Source organism: Ambystoma mexicanum, chromosome 11, assembly GCF_040938575.1.
Source record: "Ambystoma mexicanum isolate Mex_15411 chromosome 11, UKY_AmexF1_1, whole genome shotgun sequence".
In the NCBI taxonomy this organism is placed as follows: Eukaryota; Metazoa; Chordata; class Amphibia; order Caudata; family Ambystomatidae; genus Ambystoma; species Ambystoma mexicanum.
The window spans coordinates 1,065,605,965-1,065,631,381 of NC_090934.1; the positions used below are offsets into that span (position 1 = coordinate 1,065,605,965).

General features: G+C 48.5%; 1 protein-coding gene across 1 annotated transcript in view; it reads right to left on the minus strand.

Moving 5' to 3' along the window:
* Window positions 1-335: 335 nt before the first annotated feature.
* The window catches only part of KIF7 (kinesin family member 7), a 797,909-nt gene continuing 772,827 nt past the window's right edge, over window positions 336-25,417 (minus strand). Inside the window, exon 18 of the mRNA XM_069624313.1 lies at window positions 336-1,085. Within this exon, the coding sequence (XP_069480414.1) occupies window positions 676-1,085 (410 nt within the window). The 3' untranslated portion in view covers window positions 336-675. The remainder of the gene's footprint in view (window positions 1,086-25,417) is intronic.

Sequence of the window (25,417 nt, forward strand, 5' to 3'; positions counted from 1 at the left end):
GAAAAGCATCAAGCAAGGACCTATTTTCACAAAACTGCCCAAGCAGTGGGGAGACCAGGGATTCCAGCAACTTCATAAAGAACGACAGAGTGAGACAGGGTGAAAGTTCACAAGAACTAAAGGGTCCAGGAGGGTTGTTTTAACAAAGGGATCACCGTGGCACATTTTAGAACAGAGGGGATGGCCCCAGTAGAACAGGAATGACTACATGATTAACTATGAGATTCTATCCACTCAATCTCCCTTTCAGTGGCATTTGAGGGCAATTGCTAATCATTATGGAAGCACACAGTCTTCACTGGATGGTCTGAGGCATACTGATTAGATTAACTGCACACCTTTGGAGGATTTATTTGAAATCTTAGACAGTTAGAAATGATATTTCAGAGTACTGATGTTCAGAAAAGTACTGACCAAGTGTGGCTGCACATTTCCACATTCAACAATTACTTTTTGAGGTTGACTAGCTAGAAAAATCAAAATAATTCATGTGCAACTGTGAAGTCACAAAACCGAGTCTGTTCTTCATATCTATTAATGAAGGCCCAAGCATGAAGTAACAATAAATAAATAACATTTTCACATGAAAATATTTCTTCTATAAAACCTTACAATCTGCAAAACCAGCATAAAACCACATAGTGGTCATCTACATTTTCAGGCTGCCAAACATGTTCATAGTGGATTTTTTCTCACATCTATTATTCCAGGATTGGAAATAAGAGGAGGGATTGCATTAAGGATAGAAATGCGATGCTCCCGTCGAGGTTTTGAAAGGTATGCAACAGTTCTGGGAGAGACTGCATCGTTGGGCTGCACTACTCGGTGGTGCGCAAACTCTGGTACATCATTATGTCGGAGATCCTCCAATCCAGGCTGCTCCTCACTCGGCAGAGAAGACCGCCTCCATGTTGGGGGTAAGGGCACATGCACCAGTGTCTCCTCCTTGAGCTTGGGGTTTCTTTCACAGACAGTCAGTGGCAAATTCTGCTCAATCGCTGCACCAGCAGCAACTTGAAAAAGTGTTCCAGCATTAGTGGTCTTTTTTTCTTCCAAGTGAGCAACTCTTCCATCCACTGCAGTCTCTGAGAAAAGAAAAATGAAATGTGCTGAATAAATCCCAAGCCAAAATGTTACGCTAATTCAACTTGCTGAAGGGAAGGAAAAGCAGGAGCAGTAAAGCAAATCTCACTCCATATTGGATATATATCCATATATCAAAGTTTGCTCTCAATACAAGCTTTTAAACACTGGGTGGAAATTGAAGAGAACCTTAGGTGCATGAGGGGGTCATTCGTTATTGAACAAAAGCCCACATAACAAGCAAAAATAACCCAAACCTTGTCATGATATATAAATTGAGGGAAATTCAAGAGCAGTTTCTAATTAAATGGTTTTGGTTGAAAATATAGATTTTAAACAAAAGGTCCTGCTTCCCAAAAATCCAGACATCTAACCAACCCCAGTCTGATGGGGTGAGCGAAGCCACTACTGAACCATTGAGGACAGCACAGTCTGCAGCTTTGCATTCTATATATCCCTTGTTAAGGAACAAAATATAACACAATGTAATAAGGGCCACTTCTGCAAGCCTGAAACATATTTAAAAGGGAGAAGAGCACAAACTTACTACTGCTACCCATCCAAGAACAATTATGAATGGCAGTCCGTCCATCCAGAATATTAGCTGTACCATGCACCCTTTTCTTGGAAACAATGCCATCATTCCTTATAAACACAATCAAGTCTAACCCAATTTCATAAAGCACACAACTGACATCGACTTAGTCGAATTTGTGAACCAGGAAGACTCTTCTGAAGCAAATATATACGTGAGATCTGGCCTAGTACATAACATGTTATGGCAGGCCAGAATTAAATTATTTGATCTTGGTTTCATATTGCTTCGGGTTAATCTCCCAAAGGGTGGCCAAGTTGAAAAATCCAAAGTGAAAATATATCGACCAAACCAAAATGTACTATCCAGAGATGTTGAATCAAAGCAAATCCCAATGCCATTTGTGCAGAACTTCAGGGCGAGTTCATAACAGACACTCATCGAGGGCCCCGTTGGCCTAGTCTCTTGGAATACTATAGGTCATAACCATTTCATAAACTAGTAGGAGTGACCTCGAGCAATATGACATCATTGCACTCCAAGAGACGCGGCTCATCGAGACTCCCATATGGGACACACACACACTCGTTAGCACCATGGCTGTGAAAAAAGTGAAAGGCCGTCCATCTGGTAGTCTCCTTTTGGCAATCAAAAAAACATGTGGCTTTATAGGTGAGGAGTATTATACCCCCTCCCCCTACTTCCAAGTTGTGAGACTTACCAGAGCCAAAGCTGATATTATCATCCGTTACATATATTGGAGTAAGTCAAATTTGACCACAGATCTATTTTTCACGCACTTATTATGGCATCTGGATAATATAGTCCTGAATAATAGCGCTGCAAATGTATTAATAGTAGGTGATCTCAATCTGCACTTGCTCTCTGATACCAATCTAACCCAGACAAATGATAAGAGCACTTGGATCAGAATCATGAAAGATAGGGGTCTCATCATGTTAAACAATGTATGTAATAGGAATGCCCCTGCTTGTATCACATGGCAAAGAGGCTTACAGTGTGGCATCTTGGATTACATCTACGTAAATCATAAATTCCTTTCCCAAGAACAATCTATGGATGTGATACCATCTTGTGCAAGTGACCACAATAAGCTGATTATGCGCTTTTACTTTCCCACTGGCTGGCAAGATCCAGCAGGAGAATGAATTTATCTCACATTAGCGTAAATAATTGTGGCAATCGCCTGAGATGGAATTCCCAGAAACTAATCCAATTTGAAAATAGTCTCAACCAAATGTTTAATTCTTTTCCAATTAATATCCAGGACTGTTATGTCCAAAAGATGCAGATATTTAAACAAACCATTATGCCTTATTTGACCACCAGATACAAACATCGGCATTCATTTGACTTTAAAATTCAACAAGCTAAATCTGACTTAAGATGTGCTTTGTGCAATCTGATACAATATCCCATGAGTATGCGACCCAACATGAAAAAGAAATTAAAACTGGGCTATACACAATGGTTGAAAGAGCAAAAAACGGGCCTTTATCGAGATAATAGTAAGCAAATGTTAAAGCAATTAGTCCGTAAATCGACAAGTGGCATATGGGCATGTATAAATGGAGCCACCGTAGGAACTCAGGAAGCAGTATTGATAAATCCAATACAAAATGAGGACTGGGAAGCACATTTTAAAGATCTTTACCAATCCCTGTTTCCAGAATTGAATTGGTCTTTCCAGCGTATACCCATGCCTCACTCCTTTCCAATAGATATTGATGACATCATTGATTGCATCAAGACTCTAAGTCGATCGCGAGCTAGTGGGCCTGACGGGTTGCATAATGGCATGTTTAAGGATCATCCTCAAGAATGGGCATCGATTCTAATGCAGATCTTTGAAAATGCCTTTATCACCGGACGTATCCCACGGACATGGAAGCAATCGATCATAGTGCCTATATTTAAGAAAGGCAATAGGACCGACCCAAAGGCCTATCGGCCAATTGCCCTTCTAGATTGTCCAGGCAAGATCTTCGGACGCCTGGTCCTGAAACAATTTAATACGTTGTTGAATACTTACGGCCTCTGTGATATATTTCAGACAGGCTTTCTACCAGAATTAGGCACAGCAATAAATATCATTACTGTAAACAGTGTCGTCTGCCGGGCTCTTGAGCAGAAACAAGCCTTATATGTGGCCTTCATCGATTTTCGTATGGCTTTTGACGCAGTTCCGCGCGAATTGCTATACAAAAAATTAATGAACAGTGGTTGTCCATGGTCAATTCTAAAATGGATCATTGAATTTCATTCTGACACCACCATCCAGATTAGATTAAACAGCAATGGCCTGCTCTCTGACTCCATCAATACTGCACGAGGCCTGAAACAACGGTGCCGGCTAGCATCTGCATTATTTAATTTTTTCATTGCGGACATAAAACTACGATTCAAATCTATCGTGAGCGATTCACCAAGAATCAATGGTGTTCCGATCCAACATCTACTGTATGCAGAGGACATGGTTTTGTTTTCTAAAACACCCAATGGTCTACGTGCCCTATTGAAATCCCTATAAACGTACTGTCTAGATAATTGTATTTCATTCAATGTCACAAAAACTAAAGTCATCCAGTTTGGTACATTAAAACAGCGGTCCAAATTCCATCATTGGCCTCTACAGACTGCAAAGCTGCATACAGTTTCATCATATATATACCTGGGTACATTGATAACACAACAACTGAATGTAGTAGAACAGGAACACCATTTGAAACAAAAAGCGTTAATGATAGTGTCCCAGGCACGCCTGATTAAAGCCAAGTACTGCAAATGTTCACTAAAGCCTATCATTATTTATTATAAACAGAAATTCATTCCCGTTGTAACATATGGCACCAAAGCTTTCAAAATTAAAACCTATGAGTATTGGACAGTAATCGAGGGGTACTATTGGAAACGTATTCTGAATCTCCCTATGTCTGAACCTACATGTATAGTGAGGCATGAATTAGGTTTACTATCGCTATATGCCTCCTATACATGGAAACTCTGCTCTCTCTATAGGAAATGTTTAATGGCTATTAACGGCACTGGCATTCTGTGTTTCATAGCCAATTACCTATTAAAATCTGAAGATGGATTTCCTATAGTATGGAGGATGAAGGCGCAGGGAATCATCGTGGAATTGAATCTTTCAGCATCAACCTTAATCGAAAATCCAGACTATGTCAAAAAACATCTATGGAAAAATGACTGGATTCAAACGAGGTGGCCTGCCTTACATATCAGGCATTTAAAGATAATCCATTCAATTTAAAACAATATGGTATGAATGAGCCTTACCTAACTCTCTTTCCGAATTCCTGCCATAGAGATGATTTCCTGCGCTTTCCTTTAAATATATGGCCGACACATAAGATATTGTGCAGACGGAAAATTCTACCTTTGAATGCATTACCTGGTTGATTTTGGAAATCTGCTCCCGAAACGCTAAGACATTTGTGCACTGATTGTGTGAAATTGCTTCCACAAAGGGTTTTGATTTTTAAGCCCTTATTTCAAGGATCATGTATTGTAACGAGTGCCGAATTGTGGAATGTATTGTTTCACACAAGAAGAAAATCAGTCAGATATGCTATTCTAATTTTTTTATATGGCTTAGAGTTGGCAGAAAAAGAAAAAATAGCGGTACAAAGTAAACTATAAACCTCTGCAATCTCAAACATGCATGAACTGGTTCAATACACATTTTCCGTTAAAAATAGAGTTAGTTAGCTAGTTGTAATTTTACATGGGTGCCAAAAAAGATTGTTTTTATCTTAATATGCTATCTCGATTTGTATGAGATTTGTTTACAACTGATATGTGTACCATGCATTTTATCCTATGTGTTTCTTTACTATTAATTGTTTTCGCTAATAATGGTAAATTTTGTATATGCTTTTCATATTTTTATATATGTTGTTGTAAAGTTGAAAAATCAAGTTTTTCTTGATTAAAACAATAAAAAATAAATTTTAAAAAAAGCACACATTCCACAAAAGAAATAATAATTTGTAGAAAGCTAATTAGAAGTAGGAGACTATTGCCTTTTGAGCCAAAACATGAAGGAAAATGCATAGGCTCAATAGGCCCTGTACTCTTTTTTCTATCGTCACTTATTTATGAACCTTTGTACATTTGTAATGGTATCACAGTACATGATTATGATGCAGCCCCTCAGCTTGGGGCCATGGTCACTCTTAGGAGGAAAATACTAGTCCTATGTTTATGGTATGGTGGCTACCTTCTTAAACCAAAATAAGTATGCAATCTTTAAGCTTTCTTGGCCCACCTGAAGGTAGCTGTGTTTAAGCAATCAAGGGAAACTCATTGAACGGTAACAGGGTAAGGAACAAGTTACTTACCTGTAACTGTTGTTCTCCAGCATGGGTCTGGCATGGATTCACATGCTCATGAATATTCCCCGTCGTCAGGCTGGGAATCCTCGGTAAAGAAAAAACCAGTAACAGTTTCGTTTCTGATCTGTCTTTCGTAGTAGTAACCAATCACTGGTCTCTGCGTCATACGGACCACAGCCAATGACTGCCCTCTTCCTAAGCCCCGCCTCTGGCAGCCATCTTCAGATTTGGAAGCACGTGAAGTGGCAGTATGACCAAGTGAAGAGCCGCAGAGGGGTAGGCGGGAGGGTTCGCATGTGAATCCATGCCAGACCCATGCTGGAGAACAACAGTTACAGGTAAGTAACTTGTTCCTTCTCCAGCATGGGGTCTGGTATGGATTCACATGCTCATGAATAAAGAATACATAGCAGTACACACATGCACAACCACGGGAGGTGGCAAAGGCTCAACATTAAGCATTACCTCAAACTCAACATTAAGCATCTTACCTCCTCACCAGGCTCACCTCAGGCGAACAGGTTGCGCAGCACTGCTTGGCCGACCCTGGACTCCTCCCTGGAATCCCGATCGACGCAGTAGAACTTTGTGAAGGTGTGTGTCGACCTCCACGTAGCAGCCCTGCATATGTCCAGCAGGGGCACACCAGAAAGGAACGCCGTGGTAGCTGCGATCGCTCTGGTGGAATGGGCTCTCGGACGGCCAGGCAGCGGTCGGTTTGCCAACCGATGACAGTACATGATACAGCCGGAGAGCCATCTGGAAATGGAAGCCTTCGAGAGAGCCTTCCCCTGATTGACAGGTCCAAAGTTCACAAAGAGTTGTGACGTCTTCCGAAAACCCTTCGTGCGGTCCACGTAGAACTTCAGCGCTCTAGCTACATCCAGCGAGTGCAAAGTCCTCTCAGCCGGCGACGAAGGCGACGGGAAAAACACAGGTAACACCAAGGGTTCGTTGAGATGGAAGTCCGACGGTACCTTGGGCATGAAGGAGGGGTGCGTCCTGAGCACTACCCTCGTGTCGTGGAAAGTCAAGTACGGGGCCTTGCAGGAAAGGGCCTGGATCTCTCCCACTCGTCGTGCGGAGGTGATGGCCACAAGAAAAGCTGTTTTCCACGACAGGAACTTCAACGGGGCCGAGTGCAGAGGCTCGAACGGAGGTCCCATGAGCTTGGTCAGCACCACGTTGAGCTCCCACGCCGGGGCCGGAGCCTTCACCGGCGGGAACGATCTGAACAGTCCCTTCATGAACTCTTTCACCAGACGATGAGACCACAAGGACGTCCGCCCCGTGGTTCTGGTGTATCGGGAGATCGCAGCAAGATGAATCTTGATGGACGCGTGTGCCAGACCAGCTTTGGCCAGCGTCAACAGGTACGGCAGTACTTGGGGAGCCGTAATCCGTAGAGGGTTAATCTTCTGTGCGTGGCACCAGACAGAGAACCTCTTCCATTTGTGTCCGTAGCATTTAAGAGTCGAGGACGCCCTGGCCTTTGCAAGAACCTCTCTGCAATCGGCCGGTATGTCGTATCCTCCAAACTCTAGCGCTGCAGGAGCCAGGCCTGCAAGTTCAGCGACTTCGGGTCGTGGTGGAGGATGGCGCCTCCTTCCCTGGAGAGCAGATCCGCGTCCACTGGCAGCTTGATCGGCGGGGACGCTGACAAGTCCAGAAGGTCCGGGAACCATATCTGCCTCGGCCACGCAGGTGCGACGAGGATCATCCTGCACCGTGACCTCTTGAGCTGGTTGACGAGCCGGATTAGCAGAGGCAAGGGAGGGAACGCGTAGAGGAACAGGCCCTCCCAGGGGAACGAGAAAGCATCGCCCATGCTCCTCGTCTGGGGAAACCTGCTGGCGAACCTCCGGCACTTGGTGTTCGTCGCCGTCGCGAACAGGTCGATCTGGGGTGTGCCCCACCGTCGGAAGAGGCGATCCACCAGATCCTGCCGTAGTTCCCACTCGTGGCACGAGCGCAGCTCCCTGCTGAGTGAGTCGGCGATGGTGTTTTTTATCCCTGCCAGATGAAACGGCACCAGAAAAATCCCTTGGGCAACGGCCCAATGCCACAGGTCCTGCGCCTCCTTGGACAGCGCTGGGGACCTGGTTCCGCCCTGTTTCCTGATGTAAAACATGGTGGTGGTGTTGTCGGTGAAGATCCTCACCACCTTGCCCTTGAGGGACGGAAGGAAGGACCTGAGGGCCCAAAACACTGCACGGAGCTCCAGGACGTTGATATGCAGGGACTTCTCCGTCGGGAGCCAGAGTCCCCTTGCGTGCAGATTTTCGGTGTGCGCTCCCCACCCTTCCAGGGAGGCATCCGTGGTCACGGTCTCCTGGTGGGCTGGGGTCTGGAAGTCCATGCCCGCCGTCAAATGCGCGCGGGTGCCCCACCACCGTATCGCTCGTCGGAAACTCTCGTCGAGCTTGATCCTTTCCTCGAAGCTGCCCGTCGTCTGGATCCAGCGCGCATCCAGGAATTCTTGCAACGGGCGCATCCGGAGCCTGCACATGGGAATGAGGTAGATGCAGGAAGACATCATCCCGAGGAGGGACTTGATGGACCTCACTTTGGCCGCGTCGGCCACCAACATCCGTTGCACCTTGCCCAAGATGGTCCTGGTCCTCTCCTCCGACGGGGAGGCCAGAAGGGACACTGTGTCGAGCCTGGCTCCCAGAAACAGTGCGACTTGCGCGGGCACCAGGTGGGATTTGGCGTAGTTCACGGAGAATCCCAGGTCCGAGAGGAGTTGGACGGTCCTTGCCGTGTGGACCACGGCGAGCTCCCTCGTCTTGGCGCGGATGAGCCAGTCGTCCAGGTAGGGGTAGACGTGAATCCCCTCGCGGCGCAGCTGCGCCGCCACCGGTGCGAGGCACTTGGTGAATACCCTGGGTGCCGACCGTAGTCCGAAGGGAAGGGCTTTGAACTGGTAATGACGCCCTTGGACCACGAATCTGAGGAATTTGCGGTGCCCCTTTAGGATGGGAATGTGGAAGTAGGCATCCTCCAAATCCAACGACGATAGGAAGTCTCCTTCCTCCAGCTGACCCAGGACGTGCTGGAGGGTGACCATCCGGAACTTCTGCGCCTTGATGAACTTGTTCAGACGTCGCAGGTCCAGGATGGGGCGCCATCCTCCCGTCTTCTTCTTCACGAGGAAGTATCTCGAGTAGACTCCGGAGCCCCGAAGCCTCTTTGGGACGAGTTCGATGGCGCCCTTTCTGAGCATCGCCTTTACCTCCAGGAGAAGTTGAGGGACGTGAAGTTCTTTCCTGGCCACGGGGGGGGACGCGCGGGCACCTTCTTTGAAACTCGAGCGCGTGGCCCCGGGCCAGGGCGTCCAGCACCCAACGGTCGGTGGAGATGGACTCCCACACGCTGACGAAGCCCGCCAGCCGGCCTCCCACCGGGGTGCTTCGGTGGGGGCCCGACCCCACGGCCGGTTCAATCCTGCTTGGGCGCGGCCTTGCCGCCTTGACCTCCTTGGCGACGACGGCGGGGTCCGCTAGACTTGCCTCGTCCTCTGTAGGCCTCTTGCGACGACGAGCGGGCCGCTTGACGGTGGGAAGCGAAACCGCCGCCGGAACCTTTGGAGGCGCCCTTGCCTCCACCGCTCCGAAAGGGCGTCCGTCGTTGCAGGACTCCAAGGGCCCGGGCCGTCTCAGTATCCGCCTTGATGGCCTGAAGGGAATCGTCCACTGTCTTCCCAAACAGGTTGTTCCCGTCGAAGGGCATGTCCAGGACTCTGGTCTGGACGTCCTGCCGGAAATCCGTAGCTTTGAGCCATCCACGACGTCGAAGGCAAACGCCGTTGCCCAGCTGGCGGAACCCGGTGTCGGCGATGTCCGTCGCCACGGTGATGGCGTGGTCCGAGGCCACCTCACCTTCCTGCAGGATCTCAAGGGCCTCCGCCCTCTTGTCGTCCGGCAGAAAATCCAGCAGGGGAGCTATCTTGTACCAGAGCTCCCTGTCATAGCGGGCCACGATAGCCAAGGCGTTGGCCGCTTTAATCGTCGTCGCTGCCGACGAGATGACTCTACGTCCCATAGCATCCAATTTCTTTCCCTCGCCGTCCGGCGGGGAAGTCGATGTGGAGGCCGCACCCCCCCCCGCTTTCTTCCTGGCTGCCGCGGAGACGACGGAGTCCGGGGTAGGCTGCGCCCGGAGGCACAGGGGGGCCGTGTCCGGGACCCGGTACTTTTTCTCGTACCGGTCTCTTCTAGCTGGCGTCGTGGAAGGGTTCTTGAGGAGGGAAAGGCCCTCATCCCAAATGTCGTCCAACAGAGGCACTGAGAGGACCGTCTTCCTCTTGGCCTCGCGCCGCTGATAAAGGAAGCCTTCCTTTTTCTTCTCCTCAGGGCAGAGTTGGAACAGCTCGGAAGCCCTGGAGATCATGGAGTGGAAAGATCCGATCTCGTCGGGCGGAGAAGCCCTGGTGGGAGGCGACGACGGAAAATCCTCGTCGTATGCCTCGTCGTCCGTACCCGTCGCTGCCGTGTCCGTCCCCGTATCATCCCCTCGGGTGGACGGGGAGGAGGGCTGGAAGGGGCGCGACGGTTGAAAAGGAGGTGGTGGATGGATCCTTCTTTTCTTGGTAGGGGGAACACCAGAAGGTCCCGGTTCTGGATCCCCCGACGGGAGAGGTTCCTCCGTCGGTAACGGTAGCCTCGTCCTTATCTCGGAGCATAAGGACTGTATGGCCAACAAAATGGCCGCCGAGTTGTCTTGCGGCGCTGGCAGAGGGGAATCCGACGGGCGAGCAGGGGCCCCGTCGGTATCCTCGTCGTCGTCACCTGCGTCGGGGTCCATTCCGACGGGCTGGCCTTCTTCCACGCCTAGGCCGTGGCTTAAGACCTCGATCAGCTCCTCTTCTGAGGTTGAGGCCGAATCTCCGACAACGCCCTGCCCCCCCTTCTTCTTCCCCACGGAGGGTTTCACGGGGGTCCTATCGATGGGCACAAAGGAAGACTCCCTCCGAGGAGGCAGGGAGATTCTGGGCCCTGAGGTCGCCACCACTGGTGCAGCCACCACAGGCTGAGCCAGGGCCGCCGCGACCGTTTCGATAGAGGGCTTGGTCGGATGGATCAAGGCCTTCACCACCTTAGGTGCGCTCACCGCCTTATCCTTGAGGGAGGGGGCACTGCCACGCTCCTCCTCTGCCTTAGAGCTCGACCGGGGCCTCTCCAGGAGCTTCGCCGGGTGCTCGGCCTTCCTCTTACCCGACCCAGAGCGTTGGCTCGTGGTTGATGGTGCCGGGGAGGGTGCGCCCTGCCTGGCGCCCGTAGAGCCCGACCGTACGGCGCTCCCGGTGCCAGCGGACTCGCGGTGCTTGGCCTTATGTTGGGCCCCCGTCGCCGGGGCGCCCTCAAAGGTCTTAGAAGACTGCTCGGATTTCTTCTTCTTCTCGCCAGACGGGCTCTTACGCTCCAGCCAGTTGGCGAGACGTTGATGGCGGTCCTTCATGGTCCGTTCCGACATGTTGCCGCAAAACGCACAGTCCTTCTCCACGTGCGTCTTGTCCTCATGAAGGCAGTAAAGGCAGAAAGAGTGTTCGTCCTCCTTGAAGACGTTCTGCAGCTGGCATCCAGGGCAGACCCTGAACAGCTTTCCGGGCGTCGAGCTTCCCTTCTCCTGGGCCATCTCCGAGACCGGGCCTGAGAAGCTTCTGGATTCCTCCGAAGTGTAGCTCGACGAAATCTTCACCCTTGAGGGGCACAGATGAATCCGACACGGGTCCCCGTTGATCGGATGTAGGATCGGTGGAGCTTGAGGCTCTTTGACCGAAAGAATCGAAGTTTTTTGTGAAAAAGCGCGAAAAAAAAGCACTAACGCTCGAGAGCAATAGCACGAGGATCCCAACACATGAACGTGCGGTAAAAATCTGAAGATGGCTGCCAGAGGCGGTGCTTAGGTAGAGGGCAGTCATTGGCTGTGGTCAGTATGACGCAGAGACCAGTGATTGGTTATTACTACGAAAGACAGATCAGAAACGAAACTGATACTGGTTTTTTCTTTACCGAGGATTCCCAGCCTGACGACGGGGAATATTCATGAGCATGTGAATCCATGCCAGACCCCATGCTGGAGAAAGTATGTCTTCCTTGACAGCAATGACTAGCATCTTTGCTTCAAGGAAGGTAGTTGCTTACAGCCAATCAGCGCCCTCCAAAAACTAGACTGCTCCTCCTGGGTCAGCCTAGTAATCTTCATTTGGGTAGTCCTCTTTCTCACCTCAGTCTTTGTCATTCTGTTTGCTGCAGAATATTGAAGGATACTGTCAGCAGAATTTGTGGGTTGTAGAAGGGGATTATTACAGTATGCAATCAAGGCATGAAGAATGGAGGGGAGATCCCCGAAAGGGGATACCCATGTATTTTCTGATGATGCCTGTCCCTCCTCCTGAGGGTCACCTCCCCTCATGGGATCCTCCCTCATATAGCCACCACCAGTGTCAGGATCGTACCGACTGACGTTGCCTGGCCACATGAGGAGAGGTTACCTCTGGGAAAGAAGTGACGACATCATCAGATTCAACAAAGTGGTTTCAAGTGGAATCTCAGCAAAGTGGGTGAGCTTGCATACCTCTTTCCACCACCTTCATGCAAAGGGTGGAACAGGTGCAAAGTACTCTCCCTTGCCTGGTCATGATCAGTGAAGTTGTGGCCAAGGATACATACATGGGCTTCTCCTTGAGTAGTGGGATTGGAACTGGACCCCTAATCCTTTGAACATACCTTTGTTTCTTCACTAGTCGAATATTTTACATACCAATTTGCTTTGCCAATAATTGTTTGTTCACTTCCAAGTCTTCCAACTCACTCCCTACAACGGGCACCTACCTGGACCTTGTGAGTCTTACTGGCAGTAGGCCCAACTACCTCAGCAGGAAAGGACTTCTTAAAGTAAACACTTCAGTCCTTGCAAGATGACAGGTCAGCAGCGGCTGTGCCTGTACTTCAGTGGCCAAGAGGTGGATCTGTTGCAGTTGAAAATCTAAATCAAAGAGCACTGCCAGTATGTCAATTGTTGCTGATGTTGGCAGGCTCGGCTCCTTCTGGCGACTGGTTGCTGGAGGGGTCTGCACAAATCCGGAAAAGGTGGACGGCTGGTGCGGTCTCTTTCTGGCTGCTGGAGCTGTGCCTGGAGGACAAGTACTGGAGCCTGGAGGCCAACGCCAGAGTTTGGTCTGGTCAGGCTGTCTCTGTTTCTGAGAGACTGTTGACCATTTTAATATTTGCTTGCCCCAAAGCCAATTCTTGTTAGTCTGTATGGCTCGGTTTTGTCCTGTTACAACACATCATGTTACTTGATGTTCGATTTGACTGCTTATTGGGTCATGTAATTTCTTCTTGTTGGTTTTCTTGTTTCTCTTTTCACCTCTTTTGTGTCCTGTTATATGTCAAATGCCATTTTTACAAAATGTGTACCAACTCAATGTTTGTGAAGCGCCTTGGTGTAAGGCGCTATAGAAGAAAAATAAAATACAATACAAATACAAAGAAGAAACTGCTGGAGCTGGACTGTAGTGCCACATTCCGATTTGTTGGAGGTGCACGCTCCAGTGTCATAAGGTGTAGACAGCAATCAGGATTGACAGTCTGTGCATTACCAGTGTTTTTTGGGGGTTTATTCTGGGTTGCAGTTTAGTTCCTTGGTTCGGGCAGCAACCCAGTCCTCATCGCAGGCTGTTGATGCGGTCTGTCTGCACAGGGTCATGTCAACAAGGCAATTTCTGGGGAGCAGTGGATCGCAAGGGTTTATGACTCGACTTTGCCCAATCACTACATGAAAGGGAATTTGCAGGTGTTTTGTTCCCTTTGGTTGGTAGAAGTATAATGTCTCCTTACATACAAAGTGCTGCCATTTGAACAGTTCTGATAAGAGGGTAGAGAGCAACACTGTTTTTATTTATTTGTGTCAGTAGTTTACAAAAACTTCAACACATACAAATTCAATAATTTTCTCATTCACAAACCCATCTAAAATTCATCCTCTCAATTTCATGATATTTTCATAATAACCTAAAATTAGCATCTCATTCATAAATAAACATTTCCACTTAAAATTCATCAAATATCAATCATTTTATCAAATATCCCAAATGATCCTAAGATTAATTTAACATTTATGGATAGCTCTTAAAAATCTAACAAGAGCAAGGTTCAAGAGTAGCCTCCGTTAACTTGTTCCGGAACCATTCTACACCCAAGCTCTCTTCTGTTGCCACAAATCTACCCAGATATGGCACCCTCAAAGATTTCACCTTTGTGCAGTGAGACACCCAATGATTTAAAATCTCTAAAATATTTTATTTACATAGCCTACATAGGCATTTGTTTGCTGGTATACCACTTATTCTTCCCCATCTATCTAGGGTATCCAATAGATTGGGTCTAAACCTCATATACACATGCCTACATTTGTGGTCAAGAAATCTTTCAAGATATTCTGGCAACTTCCTGTAGGGCCGATGTTTTGCCAGTATGGAGTGGAGATATTATATATATATATATATATATATATATATATATATATGTATATGACAATGCATTACTTACCGTAAAAGCATTTCTGATGGTTGTATCTGCTTAGATTCACATGCTGTGCATAGGTCCGACATCCAGTGGTCACTGCGGAGTATTGCATTTTGTTTTTCGTAGTCGAAAAGGGGACGTCGACAAGGCGTGTCTGTAACACTATCCCTATAGTGACGTGCGTTGTACCCACAATCCCTCACGCGTCGAGGTCCCTCTGTTTGTATTTTTCTGCCCTGAGGGAGCCTTTTAGCCGTGAGTGAGTACAGAAAAGAGAGAAATATATATAAAAGGATGTCTATGTTCCTTCCATCCGAGCGGGGAGGAAGGGTGGGCGCATGTGAATCTAAGCAGATACAACCATCAGAAATGCTTTTACGGTAAGTAATGCATTGTCTTCTGATGTTTGTTAATCTGCTTAGAATCACATGCTGTGCATAGACTAGCGAGCAGTACCCGGAGTTGGCGGTGGGTTATGAGAAGGAACAGTAGAGAAAAGATGTCTTAATACTGCCTGCCCAACCTGGGAATCAGATCTAGAGTGTGCATCTAGACAGTAGTGTTTTGTAAATGTGTGCACAGAACTCCAGGTTGCCGCTTTGCAGATGGACTCAAGGGGAACATTTGCAATGAATGCTATGGAAGCCCCCGTGCCTCGAGTGGAATGTGCTCTTGGCTTGAAGGGTAGTTCTCTCTTAGCAAGAGAGAAACAGAGAGTGATGCATTGAACAATCCATCTAGATATAGTGGATTTTGAGACCGCATCTCCTTCTCTTCCTGCTGCCACCGAGACAAAGAACTGATTAGTCTTTCTCAGTGGTCTGGTTCTTTCCATGTAGAACATGACAGCTCTGCATACATCTAGTGTATGCAGACTTTTTTCTCCCGAGCTGGAAGGGTTTTGAAAGAACGTTGGTAGTTCTATAGTTTGGTTTACATGAAATTTCGAGATGAATTTAGGTGCAAACCTTGGGTGTGTGCGTAGAACCACCTTATCTTTGTGAACTGTTACGAAGGGGTCTAGTACAGAAAGAGCCTGTAGTTCACTTACTCTCCTAATGGAGGTGATAGCTATTAGGAAAGCAGTCTTAAGGGTGATATCTTTAAGAGTTGCCTTGTGCATGGGTTCGAAGGGAGGGCCCATGAGTCTGGAAAGTACCACATTTAAGTCCCATCCGGGAGCTGGGTTAGCTATCGGAGGGTGTATCCTCTTTACCCCCTCCATGAAGGCTTTGATAACTGGTATCTTCCACCACGACACTTTAAGTTGGGAAGTGGTGTATGCAGAAAGTGCCGCTAGGTGGACTTTAATGGAATTGAACACTAAACCTGAATCCAGTAAATGGGTCAAGTATAGAATAATGTCAGTAGGAGAGCAGTCAACTGGGTTGATGCTAGTACCTCTACACCAGATAAATCTTTTCCATTTGCTAGAATAGCAGTGTCGAGTATTAGGTTTTCTGGCTTCCCTGAGGATGTCCATACATCTCTGTGGGAGTTGTAAATGTCCAAATTCTATGATCTCAGGAGCCAGGCTGCTAAGTTCATGGTCTGAGGGCATGGATGCAGTGTTCTGCCCTTGTCTTGTGACAGCATGTTGTACGGGCAGGGAAGTTTCACTGGGGGAGATAGGGACATCTCCATCAAGTGAGCGAACCACGGCTGCCGGGCCCACATTGGGGCCACTAGTATCATTGTAACCTGCTCCTGATGCATCTTGTGCACCACTTTGTTGAGAAGGGGAGTCGGGGGAAAGGCGTAAACAAATTTCCCTGACCATAGAATCGACAGACCGTTCCCCTTGGACTGGTTCTGGGGGTACCTGGAGGCGTAACTTTGGCATTGTGAGTTTTCCAGAGTTGCGAACAGGTCTATTTCCGGGAAACCCCATTGAGTGAAGACGTCTAAGACGATGTCTTTGTGTAATTGCCATTCGTACTCTCCGGGCAGGGGGAAGTCTCTGCTGAGTTTGTCTGCTAGAAGATTGAGTTCCCCTGGTACATGTTGTGACAGTAGGAACATGTTGTGTCTGAGAGCCCACTTCCATATATTCTGGGACAGTTTGGACAGTCCTGGAGAGTGAGTGCCTCCTTGCTTGTTGAGGTAGTACATGGCTGTGGTGCTGTCTGTGAGGACCATCACTGTCTTTTCTTGTAGCTGTTTCTGAAAGGCTTTCAGTGCTTTGAACACCGCTAGTAGTTCCAGCAGGTTTATATGCTTGGATGCTAAGCTCGGAGTCCAAACTCCGTGGGCCGTCTGATGGGATAGGTGAGCCCCCCATCCTGTAAGGGATGCGTCTGTGGTTAGAGTGGCTTCCACTGCGGGTGTGGCAAAAGTTTTCCCTAATAACAGGTTTTCTTTTGTCCACCACCGTAGCGAGAGAACCAAGGCCTGCGAGACCACCACTAGATCGTCCCATTGTCCGCTGGCCTGACACCACTGGCTGTAGAGCCACTCTTGCATTGGGCGCATGCGCAGGCGCGCGTGAGGTACCAAATAAATACATGACGCCATCATCCCTAGCAAGCGCATTGCTTTGCGTACCGTCACCTCTCGGCCTGCTACATAATGGGGAATTTGAAACAGCATGTTTTGGACCCTCTCGTTGGAGGGGAATACGAGGCCGTCCTTTGTTCGAATTAGAGCTCCTAGGAATTGTTTGGTTTGGCTGGGGTCTAAGCTGGACTTCTTTTCGTTGATGGAGAAGCCCAGTTGGGACAAAAGGTCTACGGTCTTTTGGGTATTGGAGAAGCATGTTTCATAAGAATCCCCTGTTATGAGCCAGTCGTCGAGGTAAGGGTATACCGGGATGGATAATCTGCGCAGGTGGGCCGCTGCCACTGCCAGTACTTTCGTGAATACCCTTGGTGCAGATGCTATCCCGAAGGGTAGTACTCTGAACTGGTAGTGTTTGTCCTCTATTTTGAACCTGAGGTATTTTCTGTGCGATGTCAACATTAAAATATGAAAGTATGCATCTTTCATGTCCAGTGTTGTCATGTAATCCCCTTGTGATAACAGTGGGATTACCTCCTGTAAGGTCACCATACGAAACTTTTGGGGTTTGACAAATATGTTCGCTGGGCGCAGATCTAATACAGGGCGCATGGTTAAGTCCTTTTTGGGTACAAGGAAGTACACTGAATAAATACCTTCTGTTACCTGTGATAGGGGGACGGGCTCTATAGCTTCTTTCTTCAGTAGTTCTTCCACCTCTTGAAGAAGAATGGAGAGGTGTTGCGGTGTCATGCGTCGGTTCCGTGGGGGTTTGTACTTCGGGGAACCGTTGAACTCGATGCAGTATCCGTGGGCTATGGTGGATAATACCCAACGGTCTGACGTGATTCCCTCCCATGCTGAAAGGAACGATGTTAGCCGGCCCCCGACCGGTGATGCATGGGAGGGGACCCGAATTTTCGGGTCATTTGCTGGTATTGGGCGTGGAACCTCTGGGGCTGGAGCCACGACCTCTTCCTTTGCCACGGCGTTGGCCTCTTTGACTGAACTGGGTGTTACCCTGGTTAGTGGGCCAGTTGGAGCCAGAGTAATATTGTTGTTGTTGGTTCTGCTGCTGTCTTTGGCCACGAAAGGAGCGTTTATTACCATAGCCTCGCCTGTTAGGGGGCCTAGAAATTTGATCAAGAGTCTTGATGGTATCAAACTCTTTTTTAGCATGTTCTAGGGCCTCATCTACTGCTTTCCCAAACAGATGCGTCTGTTCAATGGGTTTATTTATGAGGGAGGCTTGGGTTTCGGGCTTAAAACCTGAATTGCGTAGCCAAACGTGGCGCTTGAGAAGTATTCCCTGCACTAGAGAGCGGCCAGCCGTCTCAGCGGCATCTAGGGAGTTTTTAACGATGCCCTGGTTTACCAGTGTGCCCTCTGATATTATAGCTAGCAGGCGAGAACGCAGAGGTTCAGGTGCTTCCTCTGCTTCGCTGCGCAGCTTGTTCCACTGTGCATCTGCGTAGCTAGCTAAAAGTGAGTTGTTATTAGCAATTCTAGTAGAGAAGGCGGCGGAGGTCGTGATTCTCTTCCCCAGTGCGTAGAGTTTTTTGCCTTCTTTGTCTGGAGGTGCTTCACTAGTGGATAGTGGCACCCCTGCTCTTTTTCTTGTGTTGGTAACCACAAGGGAGTCCGGAATAGAGTGTCCTCTGATGTATAAAGGGTCAGAGGATGAAGGGCTGAAGAGCTTTTCTATTCTAGGGTTGACCCCTCTTACTAAAGCTGGGTTAGTAAGGGAAGGAGAAATTCTTCTTTTAATAGAAGCCAGAAGTGGAATAGATTGGCTAACAGGGGCTTTTTCTTTGATGACTTTTTCTACAAAGTCAATGTCTGGAAGAGTTTCCCCTGTATCAATCTCAAAATGCGCTGCTGCCTTGCGCAATAGTGCATTGAGGGAAGGTTGGTCATCTATGGGAGAGGAGTTCCCATGTGAATCCTTGAGAGGAGAAGGGAGAAAGGCATCAGGGTCTGAATGTACTGATGGGGATTGCCAAGGCTGCACTGACGGTGAATGCCAGGGCTGCGAGGTAGCTGTATCCTCTTCAAACCCTGTAGCAGTGGTGTAAGGATCTTCTTCGAACCCCTCTTCCTCAAGTTCTACCTCTTCTTCTCCACCCAAACACTCCTCATCTTCTTGGAGGTATTGCTCCTCCTCAGTGAGGTCAACCAGCCTAGGAATCTTGACTCTAGGGTCATTCTGTGGCCATTCTCTTTGTCTTTTGTGAGTGGGTGGGTCTTGGTTTCCTAGAAACCTTTCCATTTTCTCCATGCAAGAATGGAGTCTTTCAAGGGTCTCATGGGGTACCCCTGAATAGTCTATAGGGGGGAAATTAGTGTTTTCGCCTTCGAATCGTTTCGAACGCTCCCACAACGTTGACGAGAGGTTCCCGTCTCCTTCTGAAAAGCCTTCAGGTAGTTCGGAAGCGTCCTTTGGAGAAAGGGGGAGTTCCTGGCTACTTTTATGTATTTTCGACGCGGTATTCGACGTTTGTTTCGTCGTCCGCGTACGTTTGTCTTCGGCGACAATTCTCGCTAGGCTCTCGACCACGATTTTGTCCGTCGAGGGCTCTGGTGTCGACGTTGTGTGCGTTGCGCGTTGTACCTCGACGGTCGCTCTATGAAGCGTTGCGTCGGATGTTTTTGGGGTAGCGCCCGTGTTAGATGGAAGCCCAATCGCTGGTCGCGGCTGCGTTTGCGGGTGGGGCTTGTGACCTTTACGGTCCGCGGTAGACGCCGGAGTGCCCTGCGTCCCCTTTGGCGCTGATGGATCCTTCGTTCTCGACGAAGAAGAGCCGTGGGTAGTGTGTTTAGCCTTATGGGGTTTGTGTGCGTCCTTGTCGCCGGGGTGTTCATCCCCATAAGCAGGGCGTGAGCCGAGCCCGTCGGGGCCGGGGACGGACGACGAGGAGCGGGAGCGCTCCTTCTGGGGGTTCATGACTTCCGTAACGGACGTCGAGTTATCGCACTCCTCGTCACTTTCAGTAACAGCGGCAGCGGGTGAGGAAACTGACTTCGACATCGCGTAGTCCGCCCACCTCTTAACCCTACGTTCTTTAAGAGTCCTGGGTTTTAAGAGCTTGCAGGCTGCGCAGCTGTTCTCTATGTGATCGAGGGGTAAGCAACGATTACAGAGCTTGTGCTTATCTTTCCAAGTATATTTGCCCCTGCAGCGTGGGCAAAACTTAAATGGTGTCCTCTCCATAGCTGAGGCAATAATAGCTGGCGATAACAACCCCAAGGGAAAGAAAGGGGAGAAAGAAAGACATTCTCAAAGAGAAGAGACAAAGTTCTAACCCGCACTCTCCCTACTGTAAGTTGGCCGTCGAGGCCAGGCCACGTGTTCGGCAGCGCCGAAGGATCTCCTCCGCTCTTCCTCTCCGTCGAAAATCAGTTCGGCGGAGAAACAGCTTCACAGCTAACGTCGAGGGGGAGGGATTGTTATCAGTATATTAAGTTATGACAAAAGGACCGAGGTCCGTGGCAAGTATAGCAATGTCTCTCTAGGAGCTCCGCGAAAGGCGACCAGAAACTGGGCGGAAAAAAACAATCTGAGGGACCTCGACGCGTGAGGGATTGTGGGTACAACGCACGTCACTATAGGGATAGTGTTACAGACACGCCTTGTCGACGTCCCCTTTTCGACTACGAAAAACAAAATGCAATACTCTGCAGTGACCACTGGATGTCGGACCTATGCACAGCATGTGATTCTAAGCAGATTAACAAACATCAGAAATATATATATGTATATATATATGTTTTTTTTAAAACTTTGTTTATAATTTTTCTTCATTTGTACAACATCAAAACAAAAAGAACAGGGAAGCTTCACAGTGGCCACTTAGAGCACTCCCCTCTTATCCCAGTAGCATGTTACAGCCTTGCTCTGGCATGGTTATGTTTCAACATTTAACATCTCGATGAGAGAGGCTCCGTTTGTCATTCCGTTCCCCTATACACTTGCCTTCATAGTAACAGCACTTCCCCTTCATATTCATGGTCCATTCACATACATTTTGGCTTGATGGTAATGTCTCGCAGAGCCTGTAGCTGTTTACTGGGCCCATGAAACCCCATTCCTGCGGGTCTATAGTCCAGCAATCAGCATACAAGTGAGAGGCCTTGCCCCTTTCAGTCCGCTCTATCTACACATCTACCTATTGACATTGCCCTCCCATCACAAGTAGAGTTTATTCATATACAACACAGTTTTACAGTGGTTCCCCCCTGGAATTTGTTGTCGCCTGTTGAGCCTGTGTGATCAGATGTTTGTTTGGGTCCCATATGTCCTTAGGCCTGGCGTGGGCGTGCACCAGTCTTCCATATTCCATTTCCATTTAGTTGCAGTATAGAATATCGTCCTTCCATTGGTCCACCACTGGACTGCGTCATCTGTCCCACACCATTGCCACCCTCCTCTTTGCCCACAGTAATAATAATTCAGCTAACGCCTCACCCGATGCGAGATCCCTCTAGTGTCCCCCAGCAGGCCAGTCCCTAGAAGCGGCTCCACCTGGTCTCCTGAGATATCACTCATTATTTGAAGACCTGCTCCCAGAACAGAACCGCCACAACGGGGGGGAGAGGCGAGAGGGGTGGGCATTTCCATGCCACATGCATGAAGTCTGCCAGCGCGGCAGCACACCAAGCACATTTATCTGAGGTGCTGGGAAAAGACTTGTGGAGCAAATTATTATTATTTATCTCAGGTGTGTAATAGAACTGACAGATGTACTTAAAATGAATCAGTTTGTATCAACCATTGAGTGCTATCTTTCTCGTACGCCCACAGCAGTATCTCCACATTTCTTCTGATACAGTGTTCCCCCCAGGGCGGTTTCCCATTTGCTCTGGGAGGGTTCTGACCAACCCACCCATTTCCCCAGTGTTTTGTTATAGAGCATGGATACTGTTCTACTAGTGTCTACACGCTTCAACATTCCGTCCAGTAAGGGTGCCACCTCCGGTTCTTTTGGAAAGGTCGGAAACAAGTCTCTCAGGGTTTGTCACAGCCTATAGTATAGAAAGAGATCTAGTGATGTAAATGTCCCTCTGTTACGCATCCCCTCCACAGTTATAAACTGTCCCCCTGAGAAAAGATCCCGGAAGCACAGTAGCCTCAAGCGTTTCATACAGATCGTCATTGGGGAGAGTAAATGACATCTCCTTTAATTTTCGCTTCAATTCGGACCCACAATCCGCACGTCAGTTCCACCAAGTTTCCAACTTTATTTATCTTGCTAGGTGCTGTCAACACAGCTGCACGCAGTAGGTAGGTACGGTGCCGCAAGGGCCCTCTCCACTTCCACATGTCTCCTGTCACCACTATCCCCAAACCAATACATGAAATAGCTCGCCCAGGCCGCCTCATAGTATGCCTCAAAGTTAGGCAGCGCCAGCCCCCCTCTATCTAACAGTGCTGTTAATTGCTCCCATGAGACGTGAGCTTGCTTGCCCGTCCAGATGAATCACAAAACCTCAGATTGTATCCTAGGAAAAATGCCTTTGGTAGCGCTAATGGCACATTGAGGAACACAGAGAAATCTTGGCAATAGGACCATCTTAACCAGCAAGATCCTCCCATACAGACTAAGAGGTAACTACACCCACCTGCCTACTACTGGGCGAACCTGTTCTAGTACCCTTGCATAATTATGCAATTAGTGTACCCCTGTGGACCTAGTGATATTGATAACTAGGTATCTGGAGTAATCCATGTGCCACTGGAACCCATAGACATCCGCAAACCTCTCAGTGTGGCCAGTGAGTGGAAAGAGCGCTGATTTAGTGGCAATGATTTTTAATCCTGAGAAGTCCCCATATCGAAGCACATCTACCATGATCGGGTCCTAGGTTATCCCGTGGATTTTTTATATAGATCACCATATTGTCTGCATAGAGGGTTATCACTACTCTGTGCTCGTACAGCCGAATTCCCCTGTGAATATGCCTATCCCCAATTAGTTCAGCCAATGGTTCAATCGCCAAGGCAAAGTAAAGGGGAGAGGGGACAACCCTGACGTGTACCCCTCTCCTGCAAGATATTAGGGGTCAGCTGACCGTTCATTCTGATCCTCGTCATGGGCCGGTTATAGAGCAAGGAGACCAAGGAGATAAACCCCTCCCCCATCCCCATCTTCCACAACACTGTAAAAAGAAGGGGCCATGTGATCCAATCAAATGCCTTTTCGGCATCTAATAGTGCTGCTATGATCGGCTCGTCCTGTTGAACTGTCGAATTAGCCCAAACATCCGCCTCAAACCATACAAAGTGGAGTGCCCTGCGATGAATCCTGCCTGGTCTGATCGCACACATTTGTGCATTAATGGCGCCAATCGAGTCATCAGTACCTTAGCAGGATCTTATTGTCCAGGTTAATGAGCGAGATAGGGCAGTAGGATGAACATTCATCTGCCGCCTTCCCAGTCTTCAACAACACAGCAACCACTGCCTCTCTCAAATTCCGGTAACTCACCATCTCTCAGAGACTGTTGATATAGTCCGAGGAGATGCGGCGAAAGGTTCAATGCAAAGTGCTTGTAGAATTCGGCCGTGAAGCAGTCCAGCCCTGGGGCTCTCCCAGAGGACAGTGCTCTGATCGCCAATTGTATTTCCTCCACTGTCATGGGCCTATTCAGCCACTCCCTCTCGCCATCAGTACACCACTACAGTGACACGTGGTCTAGATAGCCATGCGAGTTGGACTGCGAGACTCAAGTCTGCTACAAGTAGAGGCTGGTATAGAATGTGTAAAACGCCCATACAACCTCACTGTTGGTGTATCGTGGCTCCCCCGTTTCATCCCTGAGATAATATGAGTTTTTGGTATATCGACTCTTTCAGCCCTGACAGCAACCGACCTGGGCATTGCCCCTTCCCATATTGCCGAACAGCTGCTCTATCCGGCAGTAATGTCCCTTCCCGCTGCGCTAGTTCTTTAAATGTATCCAGCTCCTCCCTGATCTCTTGTTGTTTGGTCAGTGCGTTCAAGGACCCCAGGTCTGTCTGCAGTGGTCTTAATAGCGCTTTACTGTTTGACAGTTCCCTCTGGTTCTGTTGTAGTATCTTGGCTTCCTTTGAAATACACTCTCCTTGAATCACACACTTAAAACTCTCCCATAATGCCTAATATGAATCCACTGAGCCCACATTTTCCTCAAAGAATGAATCGACAGCATGCATGATCTCTATGCGGAACACCTCATCTGACAGCCCCTCACTCTAAAACACCCACAGGGGCCTCCCATTCTCCCGTCCCGACATCTCCCGGGTTATGACTACTGGTGCATGCACCGACAGTGTGCGTGCTAATATTGTGGCCTCGTTCACCCATCCCCACCATCGAGTTTGAGACCAGGAAGTAATCCAACCACAATGCTGATTGGTGCACTGAGGACTGAAATGCAAAGCCAGCTTCCCCTTCGTGTCTGTTTCACCAAATGTCATTTAACTCCCAGGTCCAACATATATCACGCAACTTGCATGTCAATTTCAACACCGGTCTGTGCACCCTCCTGTCCTGTCAAGGTCCGGCTCCATTACAACATTATAATCCCCTGCCCAGACAATCAGCCCTGGTCTTAGCTTATCTAGCTGTTGGCCTATCCATTTAGTGTGTCTGTAGAATCCTGTTTGGGGCCGTAATAGTTGATAGGAGTGACTACCTAGCCATGCATATTTTCAAAGACCAGCACCGCCCTCCCCTCTCCGTCCTTGACTGTCTCAATGAGGCGGAACCCAACCGGGCTCCATATTAGTATACCAACCCCTCGCAAGTAGGAGGAATACTATGAGTAGTACCAATGACATCCCCATTCTTGCCCAAAATGTGCATTCCCCCCCGGGTGTCAAAAGGGTTTCCTGTAGGAGCGTTCTATCAATCTGTTGACGCTGCACGTACAGTAGTACCTTGCGGGTAGATGGGCAGTGCAAGCCTGTGACCTTCCATGTCATGCATTTAAGCAATGCCACCATGTTTCACAACCCTCCCATAGAAATGTCCTAATGTGTAGTCTACTCTGTACCAGGACCCCGGCAACGAGAGGATCCAAGAATTATCCAGAGCAACCCCAGTAACCTCCGCTTCCCTCCCCCGTACTCTTTCAACGCCCCCCCACCGACAACCCCAACTCGCCAGTTCCCCCAAATCCCGCCGGAACCCCAACTTCCAGTCATCCCCACCCTCCTCAACCCAGTGTTCGTCAAATACTTTCGCATGAGGGCCGTCTAGTCTCCAGCCACTCCTTGCATCCCTCTACATGCAGTATACCCCCTTCACTTCACCTTTGGTGTGCACACCTCATTAATTAGCTTTTATTAGAGAGGTCATACAACATTCCATAGTACCTCTCCTTCTAAATCATTGTTCCCTCTGCGCCTGGGAAGT